General features: G+C 38.1%; 1 protein-coding gene across 1 annotated transcript; it reads left to right on the top strand.

Moving 5' to 3' along the window:
- Window positions 1-1,737: 1,737 nt before the first annotated feature.
- Window positions 1,738-24,405, top strand: nckap1l (NCK associated protein 1 like). Its single transcript, XM_053316254.1, has 31 exons — window positions 1,738-1,891; window positions 3,220-3,330; window positions 3,884-3,976; window positions 4,520-4,576; window positions 4,861-5,003; window positions 5,571-5,661; window positions 7,031-7,168; window positions 7,895-7,943; window positions 8,736-8,892; window positions 9,695-9,751; window positions 9,865-9,961; window positions 10,246-10,355; window positions 10,751-10,883; window positions 11,110-11,191; window positions 11,353-11,411; window positions 11,515-11,660; window positions 12,025-12,151; window positions 12,574-12,693; window positions 13,028-13,167; window positions 13,876-14,007; window positions 15,028-15,246; window positions 15,453-15,583; window positions 16,897-16,994; window positions 18,097-18,190; window positions 19,654-19,736; window positions 19,992-20,072; window positions 21,002-21,095; window positions 21,209-21,325; window positions 21,947-22,056; window positions 22,470-22,559; window positions 23,919-24,405. The coding sequence occupies exons 1-31, from the start codon at window positions 1,802-1,804 to the stop codon at window positions 24,033-24,035; spliced, it is 3,366 nt and encodes a 1,121-aa protein (XP_053172229.1). The 5' UTR covers window positions 1,738-1,801; the 3' UTR covers window positions 24,036-24,405.
- Window positions 24,406-25,060: the final 655 nt, after the last annotated feature.

Genomic DNA, 25,060 nt, shown 5'->3' with positions numbered 1-25,060 from the left:
CTGCACTCTTCAATTCACACTTCACTGAACCTGTTACGAAATTCCAAGAGGAGTTATTGGGGTATTGCGGGAAAAACAGAAAACAACACGTGGTTGCTGAATAACTTAGGACCTTTCTTGTTTACGTGACAAAGTCTTTAGTCCCACTAATTATGCTTAACCTGGAAATAGCCTGATGCAGAAGAAATGAGTGTACAGAGCTGGTCTCCAGGTAATAGAGTCTCCAAAAACCAATTACACACAAAGACATAAAGCCTGTCTTCAATTAATTGATCAGAGATGCATTTTAATCATGTTCTTTCTTATTAGTCACATTGCAGAGACAAAAAGGGCACTTTCAATTGATTCACAGTCCAATGAAATCTATTATTTACCCAAATGTACAAAACTATGGACCAAATGACACATTGAAAAGATTGCTCTGCTCCTACAGTACACCTCCTGGGCTAATAACATTATAATATTGTCTGAGCAATATTATTATAGCTTACAGTTAAGTTCATCTCCCCAAAGTACTGTAATAACTGAAGAATAGGTTTTTTAAAGGCTGTTTTAAAACAATACTCATATGCACAATTGAAGCACTATGGGTCACTGAAATTGTTCCTCATGTTTATGTTGGCCACAAAGAGGCCTCCTCTTAAAATCTGTTTGAATGTAAAAGATGCAGTCATATTTCCGTGCAGAAAGTATTTCCAAAGTTACACTCTTAATAACTTACATTGAAATAACTTTAGAAAGGGATCTCTATGAACAGCAATTTTCTCGGAATTGATAATACAGAATGAGTAGTTGCACATTTATTCATGCTCTACAGATGGTTGAAAATGGTCAGTACTGTTAAATTAGTTGTTTGTTGCACAAATAGAAAAGAACAGTGAGCTACTGAAAGCTGCTAATAGATTTAACACATAAATACTGTAGTGTTTTGCACTTAATCTGTTCTATTCTCTAGTATCCTGTCATTCAAGTATGTCATGTGTGTTACCTGTCAATTTAGACAAAAAGGCATTTTTGCGATATACTTAAATCCTTAGAAATCAGATCAATAGTGTCACACACTCAGATGAGAGTGAGAACTTTAGTTGGTGAATGATGCCATCTTGAGGCAAAAGAAAGAACAGCATTTATATATTTATTTATTTGTTTTTTTAAATGTATTTATTACTCTTCAAAACTCAATTCCCATTTCCTTTCTTTTCTGGGTTACTATTTTACACTTTTTGGTAATATTTCACTCAACACACTTAAGTTACATGAATATGCAGTAATGTGTCCATTTCTGACATCTCTGTTGACAGAAGTGTTTTGGTAGAGCAAAAAGGAGGAAGTAACACAACTAGCACACAACAAAAGAGGCAGTGTATGTTAGACAGGAAACATGACATTGTCGTTCATTTACTGTAAGTAACAGCATCATTTAAAGTATATATTTTTATAATTGAATAGAGTTAAATTATACAATAATTGGGTTAATTGTACATTCTGAAATAGAAAATGTACCAAAATATTTTCATTTTTTTAGAATCAGCTTTGTGAAATTCAATTCATTTTTGAATCTAAATGTCTTTTTTCATACATCCACATCTATTTTTCAACACACAGTTACAGTATATGAGTCATTTTAACTCTTTAAAAAAAACTGAACTCAAGACTCCACCTACACTGATGAGCTCCATGTGACCTAGCATTAGGGTGAGGCTCTGGGTGCACTTGTTTCCGAGGGTTCAACCACCATAGCATACAAGGGACCAGGAGGCCAAGGCTTGAACGGAGGGAGAGGCGAAGTGTGTCTAGAGCCATGGACTACCAACAGAAACTGGCCGAGAAACTCACCATCCTCAATGAGAGAGGGAATGGGGTGCTGATACGCATGAACCACATTAAGAAGGTAAGGGAGAAAAGAGAGATTTACAAATGTCAGTGGTGTGAGTGACAGAGACGTGAAATAAGGAACTTCATCTTTCTTGTTTATCCTTTGTCTAAGTGATCGTCTCTAAATATCTACCAGCACCTTGTCATTCCACAATGCAAAGATACAAATAAAAAACATCAATATAGGGTTATTGACTGCTTCAGAATGACCTAAAATATGCATGAATTTCTATTTTCACTTTCTACCGAACTGTAAAAGAGGAACGTGAGCTTGGCTGTACAGATGAGAAGAGCTATATTTTTATCTACAATGTGAAGAATAATGAATGAATTATTCAATTCGTTATTAGTTATTAAAGTACTAAAGTAAATAAAAGTACCATATATTTAAAATAAAGTAAAACAGAGTCTTACAGTGTGAAGATGAACACCAATAGTATCACAATAACGCATTGCTTCTTAATGTCAGAAAACAAGTTAATTATAATACACACAAAAAAATAACAAGTTAAGTGAAATAGCTGTGTTTAACTATTTTTAAAGTATGTGTGAGTGTTTCTTTGTTTGCTGAGGCAGAACTGCCTTCCCTGCATATGAGCTTATTTCTCCCAAGAGGAAGTGCAAACAGGAAGTCAGTCTGCGCTGTCAGTCACCTCAAAATTCAGTTATTCTAAACCAAATGGTGTGAAACCCAGTCAAGACAGAAACAATGAAACCATGTTGGTTACTGTCAACGTGTGATGACAGAACGAGAGAGCAATATTTAGAATAAGGCTGTGAGGCTTAAACATTGCAAAGAGGCTGAAGGGCCTTCTGTTTTATTTGATAGGCTAAACGTTTGTGGATGTGACTTGCAAAAAGTGACACACTCGTGTGCTGAACATATCTGTGCCCTCTTTTGCGACCCTATAAGCATCTTTGTGCAAGAACTGTGGGTTTGCATTTACCTTGCCCAGTGAGGTTCTACTGAGCATGCATGCATGTATTTGCAGTCTGAATTCTCACTCAGGAGATGCTACATTGAGCTTCTAAAGTAAACAGCCCCACAGGAGTAGTTGGGTGTTAACTGCCCTGCTTAAGGTCACCTTCAGAGTAGTTGTTGAGGGAGCAGGGAGCACATTATTACTCACTCTGCCCATATGTTTTAAGGGCAGTCAGAGGATTCAGTGACTTACTGCTGACAAGCCTGCTTTTCTATTCTTTGGCTGCTCAAAATGTAAAAGATTACAGTCAAAATCTGTCTGAGAATCCACAGACTGTGGTAGTGATGTGTGTTGAAAAGAATTTAGCTGCCAAAAAGTCACTCATGACAAATCAGTCTGAATGCTACCATCTCTGTTACAGACCTGTGGAGACACCAAGCAGCGGCCATCCATCCTGACAGAAAAAGCAATGGAGTCTGCCATCAAGTACATCAACAAGAAATTCCCAAACATTGACTTCAGAGGAAACATTGTAAGCATGAATGCAACATTTTAACAAGCTTTTGTTTTTTTCACCTTGTTTTCTACACAAGGAGACGCTTATACATATTTGTCATGTTTTGTTTTCTTGCGATTATAAAAATATTACTTTGGGATCTTAACACAAGAAGATTTGTTTGTTTGTTGTTAGGACAATAGATAAAATCAACTCTGTGATGCATTAAGAATGCGTTATGTATTATTTTGTCGACTCAAGACAAAAGATAAACTGAAAAACAGTTTTCTGGGAAATCAATGTGTTAAAAATCAGTGTTTCATGTGATCACTGAATTACAAAACAGACACAATCTAAACAATAAGTATACACAATATGTCTCACAAAAAAAGTTTTGCATGTTATTGTGTCCACATTATGTTAATATATTTATTTTATAATCTAATATATTTGGCTGGTTGGTTTAGTCAATTATTAATCAAAGCTAATCAACTGACCAACCAAGAAAACACTGATTTCAAATAACAGTCTACTTTTCACACAATGTGATTCTGAAGCAGTAACTAATTGTTATTAATGATCGTTGCAGCAAAACCTGAACAGCATCCAGCGACAAAAATCAGAAGTGTTGGCAGCCACAACAAGCTACTACGAATCTTTCCTGGATGTCATTGAGTTCAGGGTAATTGTTGTATTTTCTCATATCTTTCTCTCTCACTTTCTGTCTTCTTCTCTGTCAAATTTCTAATACACATTATACTTTAAATGAGAAAGAAATAAACAAATCTGACATTGTAGGACAACACTATTATAGGACAACAGTGTTTGCAGCATTCTCTCTAGTTCCTTCTACACTATTTTAGATCTTTTGATTTCTAGAATAAATTTACATATAGAGTGGTTTATACTGATATCGGAAAATAATTGATTTTATTCCACATATAAAGCTCACCATGGTTTGGTGCAGTCTGTAACACTTCCCTGTGCATTTGCATACTTTTATGATTGAGGCCGCAGCCTGGCCGAGGCATCGTTGCTATTTGTAACATTGTGAATAACTCAATCATGATTTTATCAGAATATGCAAATTTGTGAAAAAGAAAAAAAACAGATAATGTGTGTCAGGAAATCCCATAAGAGGTTTACTGTAACATGATTTGAATGTTTAGTTGCTGTGTGTGTCTCTTCTGCTTTCTAATCTAATTCCTCCCACTTCTTCATTCAGGACCACGTCTATGAGTTGCTAAACACCATTGATGCCTGCCAGTGCCTCTTTGATATTGTAAGTATTAATTACTTGTCTCTCAATAGAACATTGTTTTAAATAAAAGAAAACACTGCTCTGTACATTCATTCTTCTATTATCTCTTTACGCCTACCTGCTACATATTGTAGATTATATTGTTTTCTCTCTTCACCGTCCCAGCTTCCTCCAGATCAGTTTGTCAGGTTTTTTTTATTGTCATAATTAAAAAGCCATATGCTGTCTTGTCTTGTGAATGTATTTTTAACTACTAAGTACTAGTGATTTTACAGCCACTAACTACACTGAAATGTTGATTTCAGTCCGTCAACTTTGACTTCACCAAAAGCTACTTGGATCTGATCGTCACCTACACCTCTGTCTTCATAACGCTCTCTCGCATTGATGACAAGAAGGCTCTGGTGGGCATGTTCAACTGTGCTCATGAGATGACCAATGGGAGCAGGTGAGAAAACGTGAAAGTTACATAACATATAATTAGAATGTGATTTTATGGATGGATAGACGCTAGTTTCAATTAATTCACCCTAGACAACATATAATGAATACAATCAATAAATTATTGTATTTGCTAAATGCTAGCTGTGGCAAACACTTTATTGTGCTTTAGTTAATCCCATTAAGAGTTTCCACATCCTCCAATTGATCCACATAATTAATTGGAATTTTAATCTCTGCCAAGTGGCCTGCTGTCATTTTGATTCCACCTATGATATTTATTTTTGGATGCCTGTCTCACTTTATGACTTTACGAGCAGCACAAACACATGCACTTATTTTAATCCTACATTTGACTTGCACGACCCCGCAGACACCCTCTTGAGAGGGAACAGCCTCAGATCTTAATTATTCAGATGCCTAAAAATGAAGATATATAAAATGATGAATTCTTAAACGTTCATCATTGAAACAATCCCTGTTAATTAACACAGTATTCACAATTCTGTATTGTTATAATTTCACTATTTTTTTCTTCTTCCACTGAACTTGCATGCTTTAACGAATCCTGCAGTGACCCTTCCTACCCACGACTTGGCCAAATGCTTGTGGAGTATGATCATCCTTGGAAGAAGCTCACTGAGGAATTTGGCCCTCACACAAAGGTAAGCTTAATTGGGAAAATAATGTCACTGTTTATATGCAAGTACAAAGTTAATGATTCAGTTTAATTCAAAGGTGGATAGTAGCACCATTAACTATGCTACTAGTTCAGTTTGATTTAACTTTGTCCAAATTTTAATGAGATATTTTTCTTTGCAACAACATGACATTAATAACTTTATTTATGTTCATATATTTAAAATTAGTACATACAAAATAAAGGATATTACCGTACTACACCGACAGCAAGGGTATAACTACCATATCACAGTGGGCACCCCAACAAAGATTGTGGACACCATTATAGCCATATGACAGGATATGATCGGATACAATGCGATGCAATGCAATGCAATAAGATGCCATGTGATACAATACGATATGACTTTTTTGTCAATTACGTTATCTAATTGTAAATACATATCACATCAAGATTCAGATCTCAGTTAGTATCACATTGATATATGATTGTTGAATATCGTGGTTACAGTTGATGCTGAAGATGTTGAATCAGGGCTCTGTGCAGAATGGTCAAGTTCCTCAAAACCAAACTCAGAAAATAATATTGACCAACTGTTGAAACAAAGTTTTCTAAAATGTCATTGTATGCTGTACCATTATCATTTCCCATAATTAGAATGGGGCCTAGCCCAAATCATTAATGTAAGAATCATATTAAGAATAACAATAATAGATTGGGATATAATAATATATTATATAATCTTTTCAAAGTATTTGATTGAAATGATCAGTTTTGGAAAATTGGAATTCTCAGTAATATTGATATTGTAGTGGTTAAAATGATGAAATGCTCCTTTTAAGTCAGTTACTGACAATCTCATATCCAAGAGCTGAGTGGGGTTAACTAAAAAAGTTTTTTGACCAAGGCCGAGACAGAGCTGAGCCAAGTTGAGTTGAAACTACGTAAAACAATGGATTTTGTAACTTCATTTTTCTTAGTAATTTTCTGAAATGAAGTTACTGCTTGTGGAGATTTATTTCACGTCAAGCTCATTGCTTTTACCCAGACCTTAACATTAAAGTAGTGTAATTTAGACAATAAAGAAGAGCCAATACAATTAAAGACAGACCAAAAGTACAAAAAAAGGTATGTTTCACACAGTGGCACCTTGCAAGTGCTTTAGATATCACCAACATAATGCAATACAAATGATGCAATAATACTACAAATGATGTATCATTTTCATTTACTGCTTTAATACTGGCTGTTACATCACTATATGTGGTGAATAATACATCATGTCTGTTTGTATTAAAAACAAAATCAATCACAGTTTCTTCCTCCAGCTCTGCCTCTCTCTCCATCTCTCATACTCACTGTTTTACTCTCCTTGTCTGCCTTTTTCCTAGTCAGTGACGTCAGCGTTAATGTCTCTGAGGATTCTCTACCCACGCAGGAACCTGCCGGCAGAGCAGTGGCGGAGCGCCCAGCTTCTCAGCCTCCTCAGTGTTCCAGCTACCATGCTAGACCCGGCCTGCTGTGACACTGTGAGCCCACCCTCCCATCACCTCTCCTCTTGTGTCTCTGACAAAGGGAGAAAGAGAGAGGAAGGGATAATGTCTAAAATATAGTCTTTGCAGGGATGTTAGGCTCAGAAATATAAGAAAGTGTGGCAGCTAAGACGTAATAACAGGATATGTATTGTTCTTCAGGTCAAGTATAGTCCACTTAGTCCCATTTTCACATCATTTTGAAAATTATTTTATTTTAACTTCTCTGCTGCTTCTTGTTTTTTTATTTATGCCCATCTCCCTTTTCTGCCTGGTCTGGTCCTGCTGGTTTCAAACATAGTCATTACTGCCCCTTTCGTGTGATGTTAAGGTACCTGTTGCCTGTGGCTTCTTTATATAAGAAACACTAGCCCAGTGGAGAGACTGACCTCCAGGCATCCATTTATCTTATGAAAAGATACAATATATTTGGAAGCAAAAGACACCCATTCTGTAAAGGCTTCAGAGAATACAAATAGTTCTCTTGAGCAACATTATAAAATATGCATTTTAGCATTTTAATTACATTTTAGGAAAGATCATTAATATTTTGTGCACAGTGTATAATGCACAGAGGTTTTTATGGTGCAGTTTTTTTTGGTGGAGTTAGAATACAGTAGCAGTACGACAACTGAGTTCAACTGAGTATACTGGCTTTCCTCATGAGGTGTTAAAATGTATGTTAGGTTATTGTAAATGTGTCTGTGTTGATGTTCACCACAGATAGCATGCGAATACCTGTCTATGGAGGTGATGGAGCGGTGGATCATTAGTAAGTACTTGTCCTGGGTGATAATTTATTCCATCAGTGCACATTGTCAAAAGATAATAACATATGACAGAAATGTTTCTACACCACATATCGTGCCTTTTGTGATTTTCTGTTATTTTTAATTTTGTTATGATGTTTGATGTCTATGTTAAACATGGTAAAAGGTCCAAAACGCGAGGTTAAAATGCTCCCTGAAAATCAAAAGCGTAGGTTTTACTGAATGCTTTGTTCGCAATGTTACTTCCTCGGATTGGCTTCAGGCTCCAACATGTAGGGATATATTTGAGAAGTTGATACTTTGACTAAAGAATAAGAATGGTAAAATCTAAATAAGAAGTGAAATCTTACTAATATTGTTTGTTTAAATAAATAATGGCTGAGCTGCAGGAAACTGCCTGTTTCAGACAGCGACTGGACTGAGGGGCTGCATAAGATGAAAGAGGAGTAAAGATATTCTAGTAGAGCTCCAGCATATAAATATACGCCTGGAAATGTGCATGATGCAAGCCCAGTAGCATTTGTGTCTGTTGTAGCTTAAGCACATTTCACAGACAGTGAAACACTGGCTTTGGATACCAGTTAAAATTAAATTTAACAATCAAGTTTTTAAAGTTTTGTTTAAAACTTTGACTTTGGTGTGTTTTGATTAAACGCTAACTCATAGTTAGACAGTTAATCTTAGCAAAACTGTCCTAAACCTAATGAATTATTAAGACTGTAAGCACAGAGAATAGTAAATTCATACCAGTTCTTCAAATACATCATAGCTGTTGTCTACTGTCCTCCTTCTAGTCGGCTTCATGTTGTGCCACCACAGCCTGAATACCCACCAGCCTTCCCTGGATCTGTGGAAGATGGCTCTGCGGGGTGGCCTCTACCTCAACCTCGTCAGAGATGAAGTACTCAACATACACAAGGTCACAGAGGACCTCTTTGATGGCTTCAAAGGGTATGTAAGCTGCACAAAAAAAATGTTTTAAAAAGAAAGATAATAGGCAAGAAACAGTTGAAACAAAGGGGAACTAATTTAAAATATGTCTGAAGTGCCATTCTCATATCACTGCTCTGGATTAAAGAGTCTTAAACTGAGAAGAGCCTCTTTTCTCCTCTCCTTGATTACTCATTTATTAAATCATGTATAAAAAGCTGTACTGAGCCCACATCAGCTGAACTGCTACATTAACAGTTTAGTTGTCAGTTTTAGGATTAATTATTACTTTGTAAGTAATCAGATTACAACATAAATGTCTTTTTGGAGATGTAATAATGCTTTTTTTATTTCTGGAAATTACACAATTAGTCTTGAACTGTTGCTGTACTGTTCAGCTGAAGGTAGAACAGCTTAAAAATGAGAATGAGAGTAAAAATAATTCTCTGTTGAGAACATTTACAAAATAACTAAAAATAAGGGTCAAGGTAAAGAACTTCAACCCCTTTAGGAGAAGAAGAGCTTAAAATTATAAATAGACTAAAAGGTAAGAGGAGAGAAAGATGATATTGTGAAAAGCAATTATGGTTAGAAGTGGAGAAGTAATATCCCCCCTGACATATTGATAACTATACAAGCCCTAATGGTGTCTTTGATAGAATCCTCAGTCTGTTGAAGATGTAGACTGAAGGGACTGTGGTGTTAATGAAGAGATAAGTTACCTGATCACTGGGATGAATTCATCTGTAATTCAACGATAATTGCTTTATTTTTCAGTAATAGCTTCTTACTGTATCCCTGTTTTTTTTCAAATTTTTATCAGATACAGCAAGCGAATTGCAGACATCAAAGAGTGTCGTGAGTATGTTATATTGAACAGGTGAGACTGACAGGATGCTTACCACTGTTCTGTCATTAATATTCAATGTATTTACCTTGAAATGAGCTTCAAGAACCAAATGTCCAAGTCCATTTCCCCCTGTGTTATTATAGCGGGGCTATGCACAGAGAGAGGAGGCATTTTCTGAGAGGAGCACTGAAGGAATTATTCAAAGTTCTGGAGGATGAACCTGGACTACTGGGACCAAAGGTAGGCGTACAGTAATGAGTGTAACAGTGATACTTGAGGAATTTAAATACATTTATCACTGCAATGTATATGCCCAAATTGAAATTCTGATCACATGACTTGTGAAGAGTGGTATCTTTCATCCAACTTTCATCCAGCACACATCTTAAAGTATGGGGAATAGTTTGAGAGGGGCGGTAAATTCCTCTGAAGGCTTTACACTTCATAGTAATCGTGACTTTTCCTGTGACCCTTTCCTAACATTCTTCCTCTTGTCTATTTTGTGTGCCAATCAAATCCCCAAGGCCCTGTTTGTTTTCATGGCTCTGTCGTTTTCCCGTGACGAGGTCCTGTGGCTCGTCAGGCACTCTGAGAATATGCCAAAGTTAAAGACGCCTGAGGACTACATGGACAAGTAGGTCATGCTGTAGGTACAGTGGGATCAAACCAGGGACTGCTGCTGTTGCTGGTCACACTGTGTCATATAATGTGCAAAAAAAATGTTATTCAGTCACTCAGAGAATGTGGGAAGTAGAGAGAAAGTGAGACAAAACAATGTCTAAAACTCTTCTGCCCATTTAGTATTCATTTATGCATTCTTATTACAAACACCTACAGATGCAACAGTAAGAGTGGTGTAACTTTAGAAGTCCCTAAAAGAACATCAGTGCAGCAGCTACATAATGTCCGGTAGTTTCTATTATAGTGTAATTATCTGGAATGGTGCAGAGTACATTTTACAATGTATTCTGCACAGATTTTAAGGGAGCTGTGAGACTGGTTTTAATTGCTTTTGTTTGTTTTTTCCAGTCAGATGGCTGAGTTGCTGTTCTACATGGAGAAACTAAGAGGTCTGCTGAAAAAATACAAACACGTCGTACAGCGCTACCATGTTCAGTACTTGGCACAGTTTGATGCCTTGGTTCTCAATGACACCATACAGGTAGATACCATGAGAATAATGCTGATAATGTACATGCATACTGTGTAAGACTATGCATGCACAACCTTCACTTCTGTACATTTCTCTTATGGTGCAGACAGTGGTAAGTGGGGGATAACAAAGAATAAATCTATAGCTTAATTCCTCCTTTCTCCAGCGTCTTTGCATCACTTAACATTTAATGAAATAACATCTCTACCTCCTTAACTCTCTTTCTCCTCTACAGAACATGTATGTGTGTCCAGAAGAGGAGTCAGTCCTGATGAGTTCCTTTGTTTCAACCTTGTCTGCCCTCTCAATCAAACAAGGTATGCAGTAAACAATGCAGTAGATTTTATGTGAATTAGTGTGCACCGAATTTTGTTCTCCAGACAAAAGAAAAAAACTAAACAAAAACAACAAAAAAATACAAAGTAAGTAGCAAAAGAAATCGTATCTGTGTAATGATGAATTACCTTTCACTGTGCAGTGGAAAACAAAGAAGAATTTGATTTCAGCGCCCTGCGACTGGACTGGCTGAGATTACAGGTATGCAGGTTTATTGTGTAGCATCAAATGTCACAGGGAGTGTAATTATGACAGTACAAATTATGTTTATCTGCCATAACATTTTCTTCATCCTCTATTATAGGCCTACACAAGTGTGAACAAGGCCGCTCTTCCAATAAAGGACTACCCTGACCTAGCAAAGGTGATGAATGTGATCCAGTTTCACACCAAGATGGTGGACAGTTTGGATGAGATGCTGCAGGAGACATCTGATCTGTCCATATTCTGGTGAGTTACTTCTCTTCTCTTCTGGTAAATAGACTGTACTAATATAGTGTTTTTCTAGTCATTATGACAACTCAAAGCGCCTTTACAATACATGTCTTATTCACCCACATTCATATACTGATAGCAGGGGCTACCATGCAGGGTGCCAACCTGCTCATCAGGAGGAAACTAACCATTCATACACATTCATACACCATTGGCGCAGCAACATGAGCAATTTCAGGTTTAGTATCTTGCCCAAGGACACATCGACATGTGGACTGGAGGAGCCGAGAATCAAACTGCCAATCTTCCAATTGGTGGACGACCACTACCTCCTGAACCACAGCCATCTTGACTGTTTCTTTTTCTATTTATTTCCCAGTTTCTTTCCACGAGTGTTTGAGAAGATGTTTTCCCAGAGCAATGATGAGATGAAGCGCTACCTCATGGCCTTCCCTTGTGTCTTCTCTCACTTCAGTCAGTGTGGGAACGCTCTCTGTCCAGAAGAGGTCAGTGTTCAGTCATCTGCTGACTAAGCTATTAATTAATTATCAGCTGAGGAGCATTAAAGATACTGATTACACCCTACATAAAGTTAGATTTTTTACATTTGCACATCAGCTACAATCACGACAATGTTTTGAGCTTTGTGTTTAGATTTGTACTCACTGAATTTGCTTTTAGTCAGTGCTTTTTAAGGCAAGTGTGAAGTCATTGTATCTGTTTTTTTGCAACTTTTGTGAACTTGTCAGACTAAAATTGGAACATTTTAAACAATTTTCACTGTCAGTAAATGGTGCACTAGAACTAGTGTTTTTGTACAGGAATGTATTTGTGTAGGCCTTTCCACATGCCTGTTTACATGTGTACTGTATTCTGTCAGTCCACATATGTTCACATTCACATATTACCACTTTTGATGGCTTCCCAGACAGAGGCAATGGAGAAGAAGAGTCTGCGTCTGTGTGTGACCTTCCTGGAGCAGATAGCCAAGCAGACCAGCAACGTTGTGTTAGAAATATGTGCTGAGCAGTGCAACCTCAATGACCAGGTGAAGTCTGTGTTTAAAAAACTGATTATCTAGCAGAGATTGATTCTGCCAATCTCCTTATCCAATTATAATCACTGTCACAACTTGGCATCCATTGATTTTGCTTGAGGCAGAAGACAGACTTAAGAATTTGACTGAAATGATAACACAGGTCTAAAACTCTTGAGTTGATTAGTTAGTTTTTTTTTTCTCAAATCCATTCAGGAAAACTCCCATTTTTGTCTTTGAACATGTTACCAAATGTTTGCAAGGCTGAATTCTTCTTTTCTATGTCTTCCTCTCACTATCTTTTCGTCCTCTCTGTATCCACCTCTTCTACTTGATAACCTTTTAGTTGCTGGCCAAGCACTGTGCTGAGACTATCAGTGCAGCTCGCTATAGAAAGCAAAAGAAGCCGATGCCAAAGAAAGGAGAGGTCCAGAAAGAGAAACCAGGGGCTGAAAGCTTGAGGAAAGACCGGACCATCCTTACCAAGTCAGATTTTTCCCTTTGTTTTCTTGATTATGTACATCTCTTTCTCTACTTTACTGACTCTGCCTGAGCCTCTAATCATTATACTGAATTACCAGAAGTTTGGAAAACTGAGTGCAATGAATACATCTCTGATTTCTGGAGACATGAACCATTAAATAAACAATTGACTGTGTATGATCCCCCCTTTCAACAGTTTGACTGAAGTTAATGCAGTTTGTGTTAATAGAAATATTATAATGTCTGTTGACATTTTCAAATCATCCCCTTCACCCCATGACACATTTCTTTCCTTAACACATCAGTAGGATCAGGATAAAAATGCATTAACCCACAAGGCATACATGTAATTATTACTGAACCTTATTACTGAAAATATAAAATAAGAAACAAAATCCCTCAGCCTTTTAGAGAAACACTTTTTTACTGCCAGTACATTTATGTTGGCCTTTTTACTCTTTTGGTCATATTCTGCATGTAGCTATGGTTAGAAAGCTAATTAATTAAGAATTGTAGTTCTGTCTCGCCCCCTCCTCTCAGTTTTCCTCCCTTCTGCCTCAGTTTGGAGATGTGTTTTGTGACTCTTCAGCATGTTTATCACTCTATTTGTCTGTGAAAAGAACATCCATACTACATTCATTGTCAAAACATTTCTCCTAATGACTTGCATCCCCCCTTCTCCCTGCTCTGTCTTTCTCCCTCTCCTCATAGTATGGACAAGATGCATCTGAACCTGACAGAGCTCTGCTCCTCCTACAGTCTCTGCAGTGACTTTATTGTCTTTGACCACATCGTTGTTCCCACTGAGTTTCTTATTTCTCATCTGGAGACACGCCTCTCTGAGTAAGCTGAGCGGGGATGGGAGGATTACCATATGTGTTGAAATAAATGCAGTCCTGAAGGTTTATTAAATAGGCAACAAGTGACATTTGTAAATGTTATTTCCTCTAAAGGTTTCTGTGCTTACTAGAAGCTGCCCTCATGCACATGTCAGAAAAATGTTACTACATTGCTGAGTGAAAGGCACATACTTCCACTGACTGCTAGTGCATAAATGCATATACCATCATTTCACTTTTTTTATACTTCTGGCTATCCCAGCTGCTACTACAACCACCATTTGAAATGCTAAATGCTGTTTGGTAGGCTGACCTCCACGCTGAACAGAGGCTGAATTAAATGTTAACCATGAAAGGTCAAATCACTCTGACCATGATATGACAGAGCTCTGTGAAAACCTAAAAGCAGCTCAAGCTGCATTTACTCCAAATTCCAAAAATTCCAAAAACCATTCACAGATTTGGACACATTTGTCTCTAGACAAACAAGGAATCATTTGGAGCTTGTCACGTGCAAACTGTCTCCTCCATCACTACAATGAAGCAAGTGCAACCATCTGATTCCTCCGGTCAGGCTGCACCCATTTAAAAATCGGAGAAAAGATCCATCATGTCACTCCCTCGCTCTGTGTCATTTCAATGCTAACTGTTATTTAGATTAGGGCTTGGTACCAGGGCAACCTAATGTTTCTCTGTATATGTTCTGCTTTGTCTCTCTGTCTTAGCTGATGATTATCTCGACTGTCACCCTAAAATTAGCGCCCTCGAGTAGCAGCATACTCGCAATGATTGGTCCTTTTGAGGCCAAAATTGTAAATACAGTCTGGTCAGGGAGAGAAAAAAGGAAAAGGAAGGACCCTGACAAAAAATAAATAAGATTGTAGTGAAGCCCTGGAGCGGCGAATGTGCTGACCTAATGAGAGCACTCCAATGCCTCGTTTAACCCATTTTAAGGTCCCATCTGTCCACCCTCAGTCCACTTGGGCCCATTGATAAGTGACGTTGGTTAAACATGTTTCTCCAGGATCATCGTGAGAATGGCCAATTACAACCAGACCACCCAGGAGATAGCCCGTCCCTTGGACCTCCTGGCAGCGGTAAGAGCCTACACAGCCAGCTTGCACTGCCTCTCCAGCTACATCAGTGTGGACGTCACCCGACTGGTGAAGAGCGTCCTACTGCAGCAAACCCAGCCACTGGACTCCCGTGGAACACAGACCATCACAACCCTTTACACAAACTGGTGTGTGTGACACAAAGGTGTATCTACACTGCATTAAAAACATATTCAAATACACATCAATTTATTTACACATAGCATATAAACAGACCATAGCCATAAACACAGGAAACAAACTACAGTAGTACATATCTGCAGTGTTTTCTGTCAGGGTCTTTCACTCTCTTTAATTCAAACACCTGTTTTGTGTTGTTTTGTCTGTACCACAGGTATCTGGAGAGTCTCTTGCGTCAGGCCAGCAACTCCCTCATCGTCCACTGCCCTACGATGCACTGCTTTGTCAACCAAGTTATTGACAATGAACCAAGTTTCAGAGCAGAGGAGTACTCAGATATATCAGGTCGGGCTCAGAACTTAATCACAGTTACTTAAGTCCCTCTCCACTCAAAAATATGTTTTTCTTATTGTTTCTTCACTTGGACGTCTGAGCTTCCCTGTGCAGAATGATGTATGGGCGTATAAGTTTGACATTAGACGGCTGTTTTCAAATGCATCTGCTGAAGGGGAAAAGTATCTCAAATCTGAGTTTAAGGCGTGCGTTGTGGCATCACAACTAGCTTAGAGGCCAATTTCAGTTCTCCTATTAATCAGGACTGTGTGTGATGTGTAAACATGAAGCCTCCAGGGCACATGTTTACAATTTGTGTAATGATGCAGTGCTTACAAAATTAAGTTTCAGTTTATACTTTTTCAGATACCTGTTGTTTTTTGTTTTTTTGTTTTTTTTACATTTGACAGACTCAAAAAGTTCCCCATATCTTGTAAGTTTAATGATCGGGGACCCACAGATCCAAGAGATGACTCACTCTTTTCAAAAAGACATAACACCCAGATCTCATTCACTCCTGTGACACCACATGAAGAAGGAGGATTATTGCTCAAGAGGAGGCTTGTTATTGTGGCGCTGTGTGGTGTTCTCTCTCACACTGCCTGTCATGCAGTTTATTCTGACACTGCCTGGCTAATGTAAACTTCAGTATTGCTTATCATCTCCCCCACTCTTCCATCCAGCATCACTTGTCCCTCCTTCACACAACCTCCTGTTCCACGTCCACGCTGCCTTGAAGGAGTAGTGGACCCTCTTATGACTGTATTATGGTTATATTCACTCTGATACAAACCTTGGCTCATGACACAAGCAAACATGAACATTACACTGTACACACCTACACTCTGTGATGCTTTCATAAGGTATGCACACACACAGTGCCCTGGAGACCACTGCACTTCAATAGACGCCCACTCAGGATGTCATCATCATTGTCTATATTTACTCTGAAGTGAGGTATCTGCCTGCCTCATGGTGACTCACTCACCCATCCATTAACCACCTCCAATTTTAACCACACGCCTCCCTATCCATCCATATTCAGGAAGCTGTGTGAAAGGTCTAATAGCTGCAGTTCTATCTTTCTCTCATTGATTCAGCTCCACTCACAAATCAGATTTTGTCAGTGTCTTTGTCTTGAAACTTTATATTTGATTCCTCTAAAAACACCACACTGGACAGAAACATTACAACTTCACTTGACCCTCATTCTATTGTACTTTTTTGTTAACATATTCATGGCATCAACAACATTTAAGCGTCTGTTGTTCTCTCATCTCTCTCCACTCATGATATTTAAATTATTCATGTCTTCTTCTAAACAGAGCTACAGGCCCTGGCGGAGCTAATTGGTCCATATGGCCTGAAGTTCTTGAGTGAGAACCTGATGTGGCACATCACCTCGCAAGTCAGTGAGCTGAAGGTAAAGTATGATGCAATGGGTTTAAGATGTTGGTCAATGACTCATTCCTTGAAGCATGTTTACTTTGCTGTGTGGGAAGTTCTTCTGAGTAAAACTCCTCAAATCTGAAACATGGACAGATATTCTGTGTTTTAATCAAAAGACAACTCAGTAAACCTGCTTGAATTGGCACCAGATGTTTTGTCAAATGTCTGTAATGGAGAAACGATACTGTTGGTCAAGTCAAGTCCATGATCACAGCAGTTTAGCGTAAACATTCTTCCAGTAGAATAAATTATAGTAGATCAAATTTGAATATGAATTTATATGATTACTCAAATGTGTGCACCCAGAATAAATTTTGGATATCTATGTTAAATATGGTCAAAGTTGAAAATTTGAGGTGTACTGGCACAAAATGCTTCCTGCAAATCAAAGGCTTTGTTTGTTACCTCTACTCTCTCCTTGTGATAAAATAAGATTGGTCATGTATGCCCACAAATGGTCTTCTGCTCTATAGCCTTTGTTGTTTAGGCTGTTTCATGGGTTGTTCGTATTGTCCAATTGCATATTTCGGATTGGATTTGGGCTCGAACATGTACAACTCATGAAGTATGAACAAGAAAAAGAAGTGAAAACCCACTACTGCTGTTTGTTTATGTAACCTCTCAAACCTCCAGAAGTCTGCTAAGGGGCAGCTTAATAAAGCGATCCAGTCAGGCAAAGTGGGTTCATTGGGAGATGGATTTAAAAGACAGCTAAAATGGGTTGTTTAAGACAGAGGCTGAATTGAGGGGCTGCATTAAGAGCCAGTATAACATAAATAAATTATACAAAAACTATAAATTATACAAAAACTTACTATAAGAGCCCCAGAATATAAATATAGACCTGGAAATGTGTATGATATGTCCCCTTTATCTCTTCCTCATATACGAGAGATTATTGCTGTTCTGTGTCAGGCTCCCCACTCTGACACCTATATGATTGAAGTCAGGAGTTGCAGCGCCGCAGCTCTGAGCTTACCGACAGACAGATCTGCCACATTTATGACCCCTCTACATTATTACTCCTATCTGAAGTTGTTTTTTATCACTTATCTCACTCTTTTCTTGTCTGTCAGAAACTGGTAAACGAGAATATGGACATCCTGGTACAGATGAGACACAACTTTGATAAGCCAGAGGAAATGGTCGACCTTAAAAAGAGGCTGACAGGTGAGAAGTGGAAAGAGGTACGCGGGGGCAGATAAGGGGGTGGAGATGTGAAGGAGGAGGTAGGAGTTGGAAAGGAAGGCAACAGATAAGGTGTAGGTTTGGCAGTAAAAAGAAGCAGAGGAGGACTACTATAGATGAATCACACTAAACTGAAGCAATTATTGTTTCTGTACTAACTGCAAAAGCACTTACGTCTTTCGATTTCTAATAAACCAAGAGGATCCTGTTCTTTGGACTTGTGTCACTTATCTAATTCAGGCTACTTTAATATAAGCCTCCTCAATTGATTTTTATTCATTTTCATCAATCCTAACAATGTTTTTGAACATCCTCAATGAAGACTTTATTCTAGATATAATAAACTCATTTGTACAGAGAATTGCTCAGATTGGACTTAAAGTCTGTGTAAAGTAAAAATAAATATGCGTTCTAAGTTTGACATACCACAGAATAGTGTGTTGTTAACCACTCTGCCAAATTTGAATGATTAAAACAATAGCCAAATATAAGAAATTAGGCTTTAAAGTTGTGTAAAACTCTGCCTTTTTCTCTGCTGCCAAATGCTGTGGGAGTGCCCGCCGAGTTCGCTGAAACCTCGCCCCCTACCAAGTGTCACCTGTCTGAGAGCTTTAAATCGGCTGCTAGTTCAGCGGCTAACTCAGCTGGTAGCTCGACGGCTAACTCAGCGGCTAACTCAGCTAACTGGCTAACTGTAGACTGTAGTAGTAGCAGTAATGTGCTAGGCGGGTTTATGCTAATCACCGCTGCGATTTTCAGACCCGCCCACTAAATCCTGAACACAGAAATCTTGAAACAGTTTGTGAAGCCTCGCTCCACAATTCAAATGCTTTTTACATCTTTTTTAGAAATACATTTATGACCTATTTAATGTGTTTAGTAGAAAATGTCTGAATTCACTTTACACGGTCTTTAACAGTACAATCAGCACTTACAGACAGAATGAACGGCGAAAGGCAAACAAATGAGGATGTTGAAGAAGACAGTTTGTGTGTTACTGTGATGAAGTAGCGCTAATAATATATTTGTACGTACACGCCCATTAATAAATGGATGAATCTATGTCTTATTTTGTCCTTCCTGAGCCTGTTATCACAAGATTCAAAATCATGCTTTTTAAATCCCTCTTAGTTTGCAAAGCTCATAAAAATCTAAAAGCAATGTAAGATCATGTTACTTGGCCACCATTTCCAGAGCTGCACCCTTTCCCTCTTAAAGTCCACAGTGTCAGAATTTAATTGAATTGCAAATAACCAGGTGAGCTGTCAGACACTTGAGAATATATCTCATTTGCTCATTGATAACATGTTGCACATTTAGCAACAGTGTTGTACTGGAAAGCACTGTTTATAAGAGAAGCTGGTGGTTCAGTGTAGTGATAAATATACATAATAAATACCTTATAGATGTCAGTGCCTGATATGTTTAATATGCACTTGTTGTAGGTGGAGAGAACGTGCTGAAGAGGATGACCATCATCGGGGTGATCCTGTCCTTCAGATCAATGGCACAGAGCTGTCTGAAAGATGTAATGTCCATCAAGATTTTATGATCATTTAAAATTTCAAAGATGAATCATATGCTGATGAAACAGTCAGTAATACAGTGTCAATACAACAGACGTGGGACATTTAATACATCAGCTTTACAAATCTAAATTTAAAAGAATAAACTATTACAGCTCCAATTTGGTTCAATAGAGAATTATCCTTAGCAATTTGATATATAAAGATCTTTATTATAGAACAGCTGAAAATTTGTGTCGTATAATCTCATAATTTAGATCCTGCATAAGCATTGCCCGTACCTGATGGGGCCCATTGAGGGCCTGCGGGATATCATCACCCCTGAATCCGAGATGAAGGTAGTGTACAACTTTTTATCCTTCCTCACAGGATCAACATACTCTGTAAAAAAAGGTTTCCATATGTTGAGATCCCTCAGAAGATCTGAAGTGCAATAAATCTGCTTTCACTGTGTATGAAATAAACCCTTCACAGTTTATCAACAGCATATTGACGCTGCTACTTTCACACGGCCAACTGAATGTGGGAGAATTTAAAACAGATCAGGACTGAAGACATATTATTGTATTGACGTTTATCTCAGTATATATTTACATTTTATACTTTTCGAAATCGACTTAGTGCCAACAAATGTTAAGCATGCAGAATATAGTACAATGTGTATCATAGTGTAAATTATTTATGTCGATGTATTGTATAGAATTTGAGATAAACCATTTTTTGTGTGTTCTTTAGAACGAACCAAATTAAATTCCTTATCTCCCTCTTGAGCAATCTCTGTGAAAGTGACTCATGAACTCCCCCTCCCGTACTTACGTCTGGCCTCTGAGTGAGGCATGACAGCCGTGTCACAGCCTGGGCCAGGATAACCCCAAAGACGTCAGCAGCCCCCTCATGCCTCCGTGAGAGAGACTCTGATGATGGCCGCTGTAGCTCTGCACTCTAAACCACATCAGTGGAAACATTCTGCCCAGACAGGCCAACCATGCATGCAACCAGAAATAGTGCAAGATCAAAACCTGTGTGTCAAGACAAAGACACCCACCGTTGATTTAGTGTTGCTCCTTAGAGAATATACTCTATGTCACTTATATGACAGCTGTATGAAATTTAAAACATAGATCATCATCCTGCTGGTTGTGTTTTTGTGGTGGGCAACAAAATTAAGTAAATGTTAATGAAGCATTAGATTTAAATTGCACCTCTTTGCTACAGAAGCTTGATTCTAATCTGCTCATTTTATCTACACTTCCTTTAATGCTTACAGGTGACTCTAGGCGTTTTTGAGTTGGCCTCTGCTGCAGGGATTTCGTGTGACATCGATCCTGCCCTTGTCACAGCTATTAGAAATATGCAGACAGGTAACACTAAAACTTTCATTGCCACTTCTGTGGGCAGGATGTGTTCTCATGGCTTAATCATCAGGAAGCGAGTGGTCTTTCATCTTTGAATATTTTCTTTGAAAAACTTGCAGATAACACATCCATTGATGAGGAGTACAAGCTGTCCTGCTTGCTGCTTGTCTACATCGCAGTGTCCCTGCCCACTCTGGCCCTGGACCCCAACTCTTTCTACAGCCGAGAGCATGGAGGTACATATTTATCCACTCATTAATTTTCAGCTGCAGCAGCTCGAAAGTAATGAATATCCAGCAGCCAACCAAACACTAATCAGTTCTTCCAGTCATTACTAGCCGGCTGCTGATAGTGTATAAAAAGGTGCTCCACCCTGTACACAAGGCTTATTAGCATCTCTGTGTATCATACTTTCCAGCCTGACTGATGTGGTCTGAAACAAAGTATGTTGGTTAATGAGAAACACGTTTCTGTTGAGAGACTTGTGTTTACAGATAACTTCGGCTGACGTGCATCGATACAGTTACTCTTGGCATGTAGCCCTACTGACCCTAACTGCTTGGCTCTGAGCCTGGACTGCAACATTAAGAGCAGCAAATAGCCGAGATTTCTATCAAAGCATGGGGTGGCGTTTGTCTCAGATTATTTTCTTTGTCTCTATTTTCCACTGGCATGTTTGAAATAGATTTGCCCTGCGAGCTTCAGGAAATATGCTCAGTATGCTTCTTCTTAAGTGTTATGGATCATTAAGTAAATTTCTCTAATCATTGGATCACAAAAACATCCTCTTTGTGGTCACAGGACATATTTTTGTCTCCATTTTATCTGTATTGAATTTAGTATTTTGATTTTCTCAGGCCACAACAACAACATCCACTGTCTAGCCAAATCTATCAACCAGGTGGCTGCTGCCATGTTCACCGTTCAGAACAAGAACATCGAGCAGCATCTCAAAGAGTTTCTCCTGGTAAGTGGCAAACACTCAATCAAATTTCAAAGCATTGTAACTCAAAAAACGGGCCAGACTTTATACAAAATTCTGTCCTCACAAACCACAAAATATAAAATATGTTAATATTTATACTGTAGGAAATAAGGAATTATTAATTCTGCAGAGCAAATTGGTGTTTACTTTTTCTTTTGCCTTTGCAAGTTTTACCAGTTCTCACAGAAAATAGTGATCATGGCATGCCAACAAATAAATATAAAAGACATATGAGGGATAAATAGTTTCTTGGGCACACAACTCTGACAGTCTTTAAGTTCAAGTGATTTCTCAAGACACTGCCAACCTTTTCCCCAGCTGAGGTCACATCCACCAGTGTAAAAATGTTCCAGTTGTTTGATCTGTTTCTTTTTAACTCTTGTGTCATTCCACAGATGGCGTCCTCCACTCTTCTTCAGCTGGGACAAAATGTGGAGAGAGTGGAGAGTAAAAACCGAGAGTCTGTCTACTTGCTCCTGCACATGGTAAGCTTGCCACAACAACACTAATCATGATAGTGATTGAAATATCTTCAAATTAACAATAAGACACATACAAGGTTAAAAGCTGTGCCTTTTCAATAATTGAGGTTTTTCTCTTTACCATAAGCCATCAAGCCTGTATTGCCTTCTATAATTCTTATTCTTTTTTATCTCTAAAACACAGACAAATTAATGACTAGCAATATAGTACTCATTCTAAATCCTTTATAATATGTTTATTTTAATAATTTATATTGTCAATTGGTGTGAAAATTTCAAATGAAAGTTGAAAAAAAATATATATTTTTTATTTTTTTAACTAACAAGTATTGTAGAACTGAAGCTTTTAGTTTATTTTAGTATTTTTCCTCTGTGCCATAGACCTCCATTGTTGTCCAAAAACAATTAAAAACACGTCAATGAGCCACACTGTTCAGTGGTCAGTCAGTTGATGCACTCTCCAACCTCACTGCTCGGAGCCACTAAATCCTAATTCCAGCTGTTTTATGATAATTACAATAAATTATAAATAATTTATAAATTCATGTCATAATTATATTTTTTATAATTTATAAGAAATTGATAAATAATTTATATAACACAAACCAAACCAGAGATTACATAATGACACATGGACAACACGAAAAGGGACAGAAAAATACATGAACACACTCACGCAGAAAAAATACCAATCTTGAAAAATAGATTAAGCAAAAAAATGTCCCAAAATAGAGCCCTGGGGCACTCAAAAGTATACAAAGAAAGAAGCAGCATGTTGGCTCGGTGGTCAACACTGTTGCCTCACAGCAAGAGGGTCCTAAAAGCTCCAGGACCCTTCTGTGTGGTGTTTGCATGTTCTCTTCATGTTTGTGTGGTTTCCACTGGTGCTGTGGTTTCCTCCCACATTCAAAGATGTATATATTAGGGTTAATAATCCTGTCAGTGTCCCTGACCAAGGCACTGGCCAAGGAAATGGATTTGAAGTCCCTAGGCACTGTGTTTGTGTGTGTGTGTGTGTGTGTGTGTGTGTGTGTGTGTGTGTGTGTGTGTGTGTGTGTGTGTGTGTGTGTGTGTGTGTGTGTGTGTGTGTGTGTGTGTGTGTGTGTGTGTGTGTGTGTGTGTGTGTGTGTGTGTAGGATGGGTCAAATGCAGAGGATGAACTTCCTTGCAGGGATCCATATAGTTCTTCATCTTCTTCTTCAAAACATTTGTGATTTGACAAGTAGGAAGTGTACTTATGACTCATTTTAAAGATCTATGTCTTTAAAAGGATTAAGAAAGCAAATAGATTTCCAAGAAAATGTAATAATAATGAATACAACTGTAAATATGATCTGTTTCATCATTCTTTGACTAATTTAGATTGTGGAGGAGTCTGCATTCTTGAGCCAAGACATGCTGGAAAGCTGCTTCCCATATGTTCTGCTCCGAAACGCCTACAGAGAGGTGTTCAGGTCTTTCGTCATCACTCTCGGGTGAAGACTTTATTGAATACTTTGGATTTAACCTGTATTTATCCTACATAGTGTTTTAATGTGCATGCAGTTCATTCTATGTTTTCACACACTGAAGCTCTGTCCCTTCAGACCAACCTACCAAACTAGCTTGATCACAGTTAGTGCTGACAGTGCTTCCTCAGTCAGTGCTCTTTGTATATGTGGATTTAAAAAGATCCTCTTCATTTGCAAACTTGTCTATCAACCAGTATTATGGAGTAGATTTATGACTGCTGTAAAACTTGATATCAGCTTGAAAATGTTTCTAATGCAAATCAGGTATATTCTGGAACAACCCCTCTATATCAATGCCGAACTCCAAAACAAAAATAATGCATGTTTTCTAAATATTTGTCGACCGCATTTATGCAGATTTGTATTTTGTAAAGTTATTTTTTCTGATTTCCATGAATAAAGATTATAATGATATGCAGTTTGTTTTCTTGTTTGTCTCAATATGACATGTGTTCCTCTGCTATTTCCAGTCTGCTCTCCACCCTCTTTGCCCTCCCATCCATCCTGGCTGGTTGAGAGTCTTGTCTTCCTCATTTGTCATGTACAATTTAAATGATGCACTCCAGTTTTACCAAACTGAAATTGCTTGTCGCTAATTTTAGATGCTCATTTGGTGATTTTGTTTTGCAGCCAGCACTTTCTTTCTTTTTACCCTATTCTGCTCTTCTATTCATTTGGTTGCCACACCAAAGATGTAGATGCTCACATCCACTTATCTAATTGTGTGTGTGCGTGTGCATGTGTGTGTGTGTGTGTGTGTGTGTGTGTGTGTGTGTGTGTGTGTGTGTGTGTGTGCGTGCGCAAAAGTTGTATTTAAGGTTTCAGCATCAATGGCTGAGGGACACAATTCCCACCACAGGAAACACTTACATGGAAACACAGATGCACATTCAGCTCCTAAAAACAACACAATTACCAAAGCACTTGCTTAATGCAAATCAATGCATTAATTCAGTATGAGTCATTGTGTGTATGTTGTGTGCTTGTGCATAA

Source organism: Scomber japonicus, chromosome 3 (assembly GCF_027409825.1).
Source record: "Scomber japonicus isolate fScoJap1 chromosome 3, fScoJap1.pri, whole genome shotgun sequence".
NCBI lineage: Eukaryota > Metazoa > Chordata > Actinopteri > Scombriformes > Scombridae > Scomber > Scomber japonicus.
The sequence above is the reverse complement of the archived record's forward strand: the minus strand, read 5'-3'. Positions and strand labels throughout refer to the sequence as shown.

Bases quoted from the DNA above. Each gene is read 5' to 3' on its own strand.
- nckap1l (XM_053316254.1), top strand. From the start codon at position 1,802: ATGGACTACCAACAGAAACTGGCCGAGAAACTCACCATCCTCAATGAG. The intron at 11,412-11,514 runs GTATGCAGGTTT...CCTCTATTATAG, and splicing joins TGGACTGGCTGAGATTACAG to GCCTACACAAGTGTGAACAA. The intron at 15,584-16,896 runs GTCGGGCTCAGA...TCTTCTAAACAG, and splicing joins GGAGTACTCAGATATATCAG to AGCTACAGGCCCTGGCGGAG.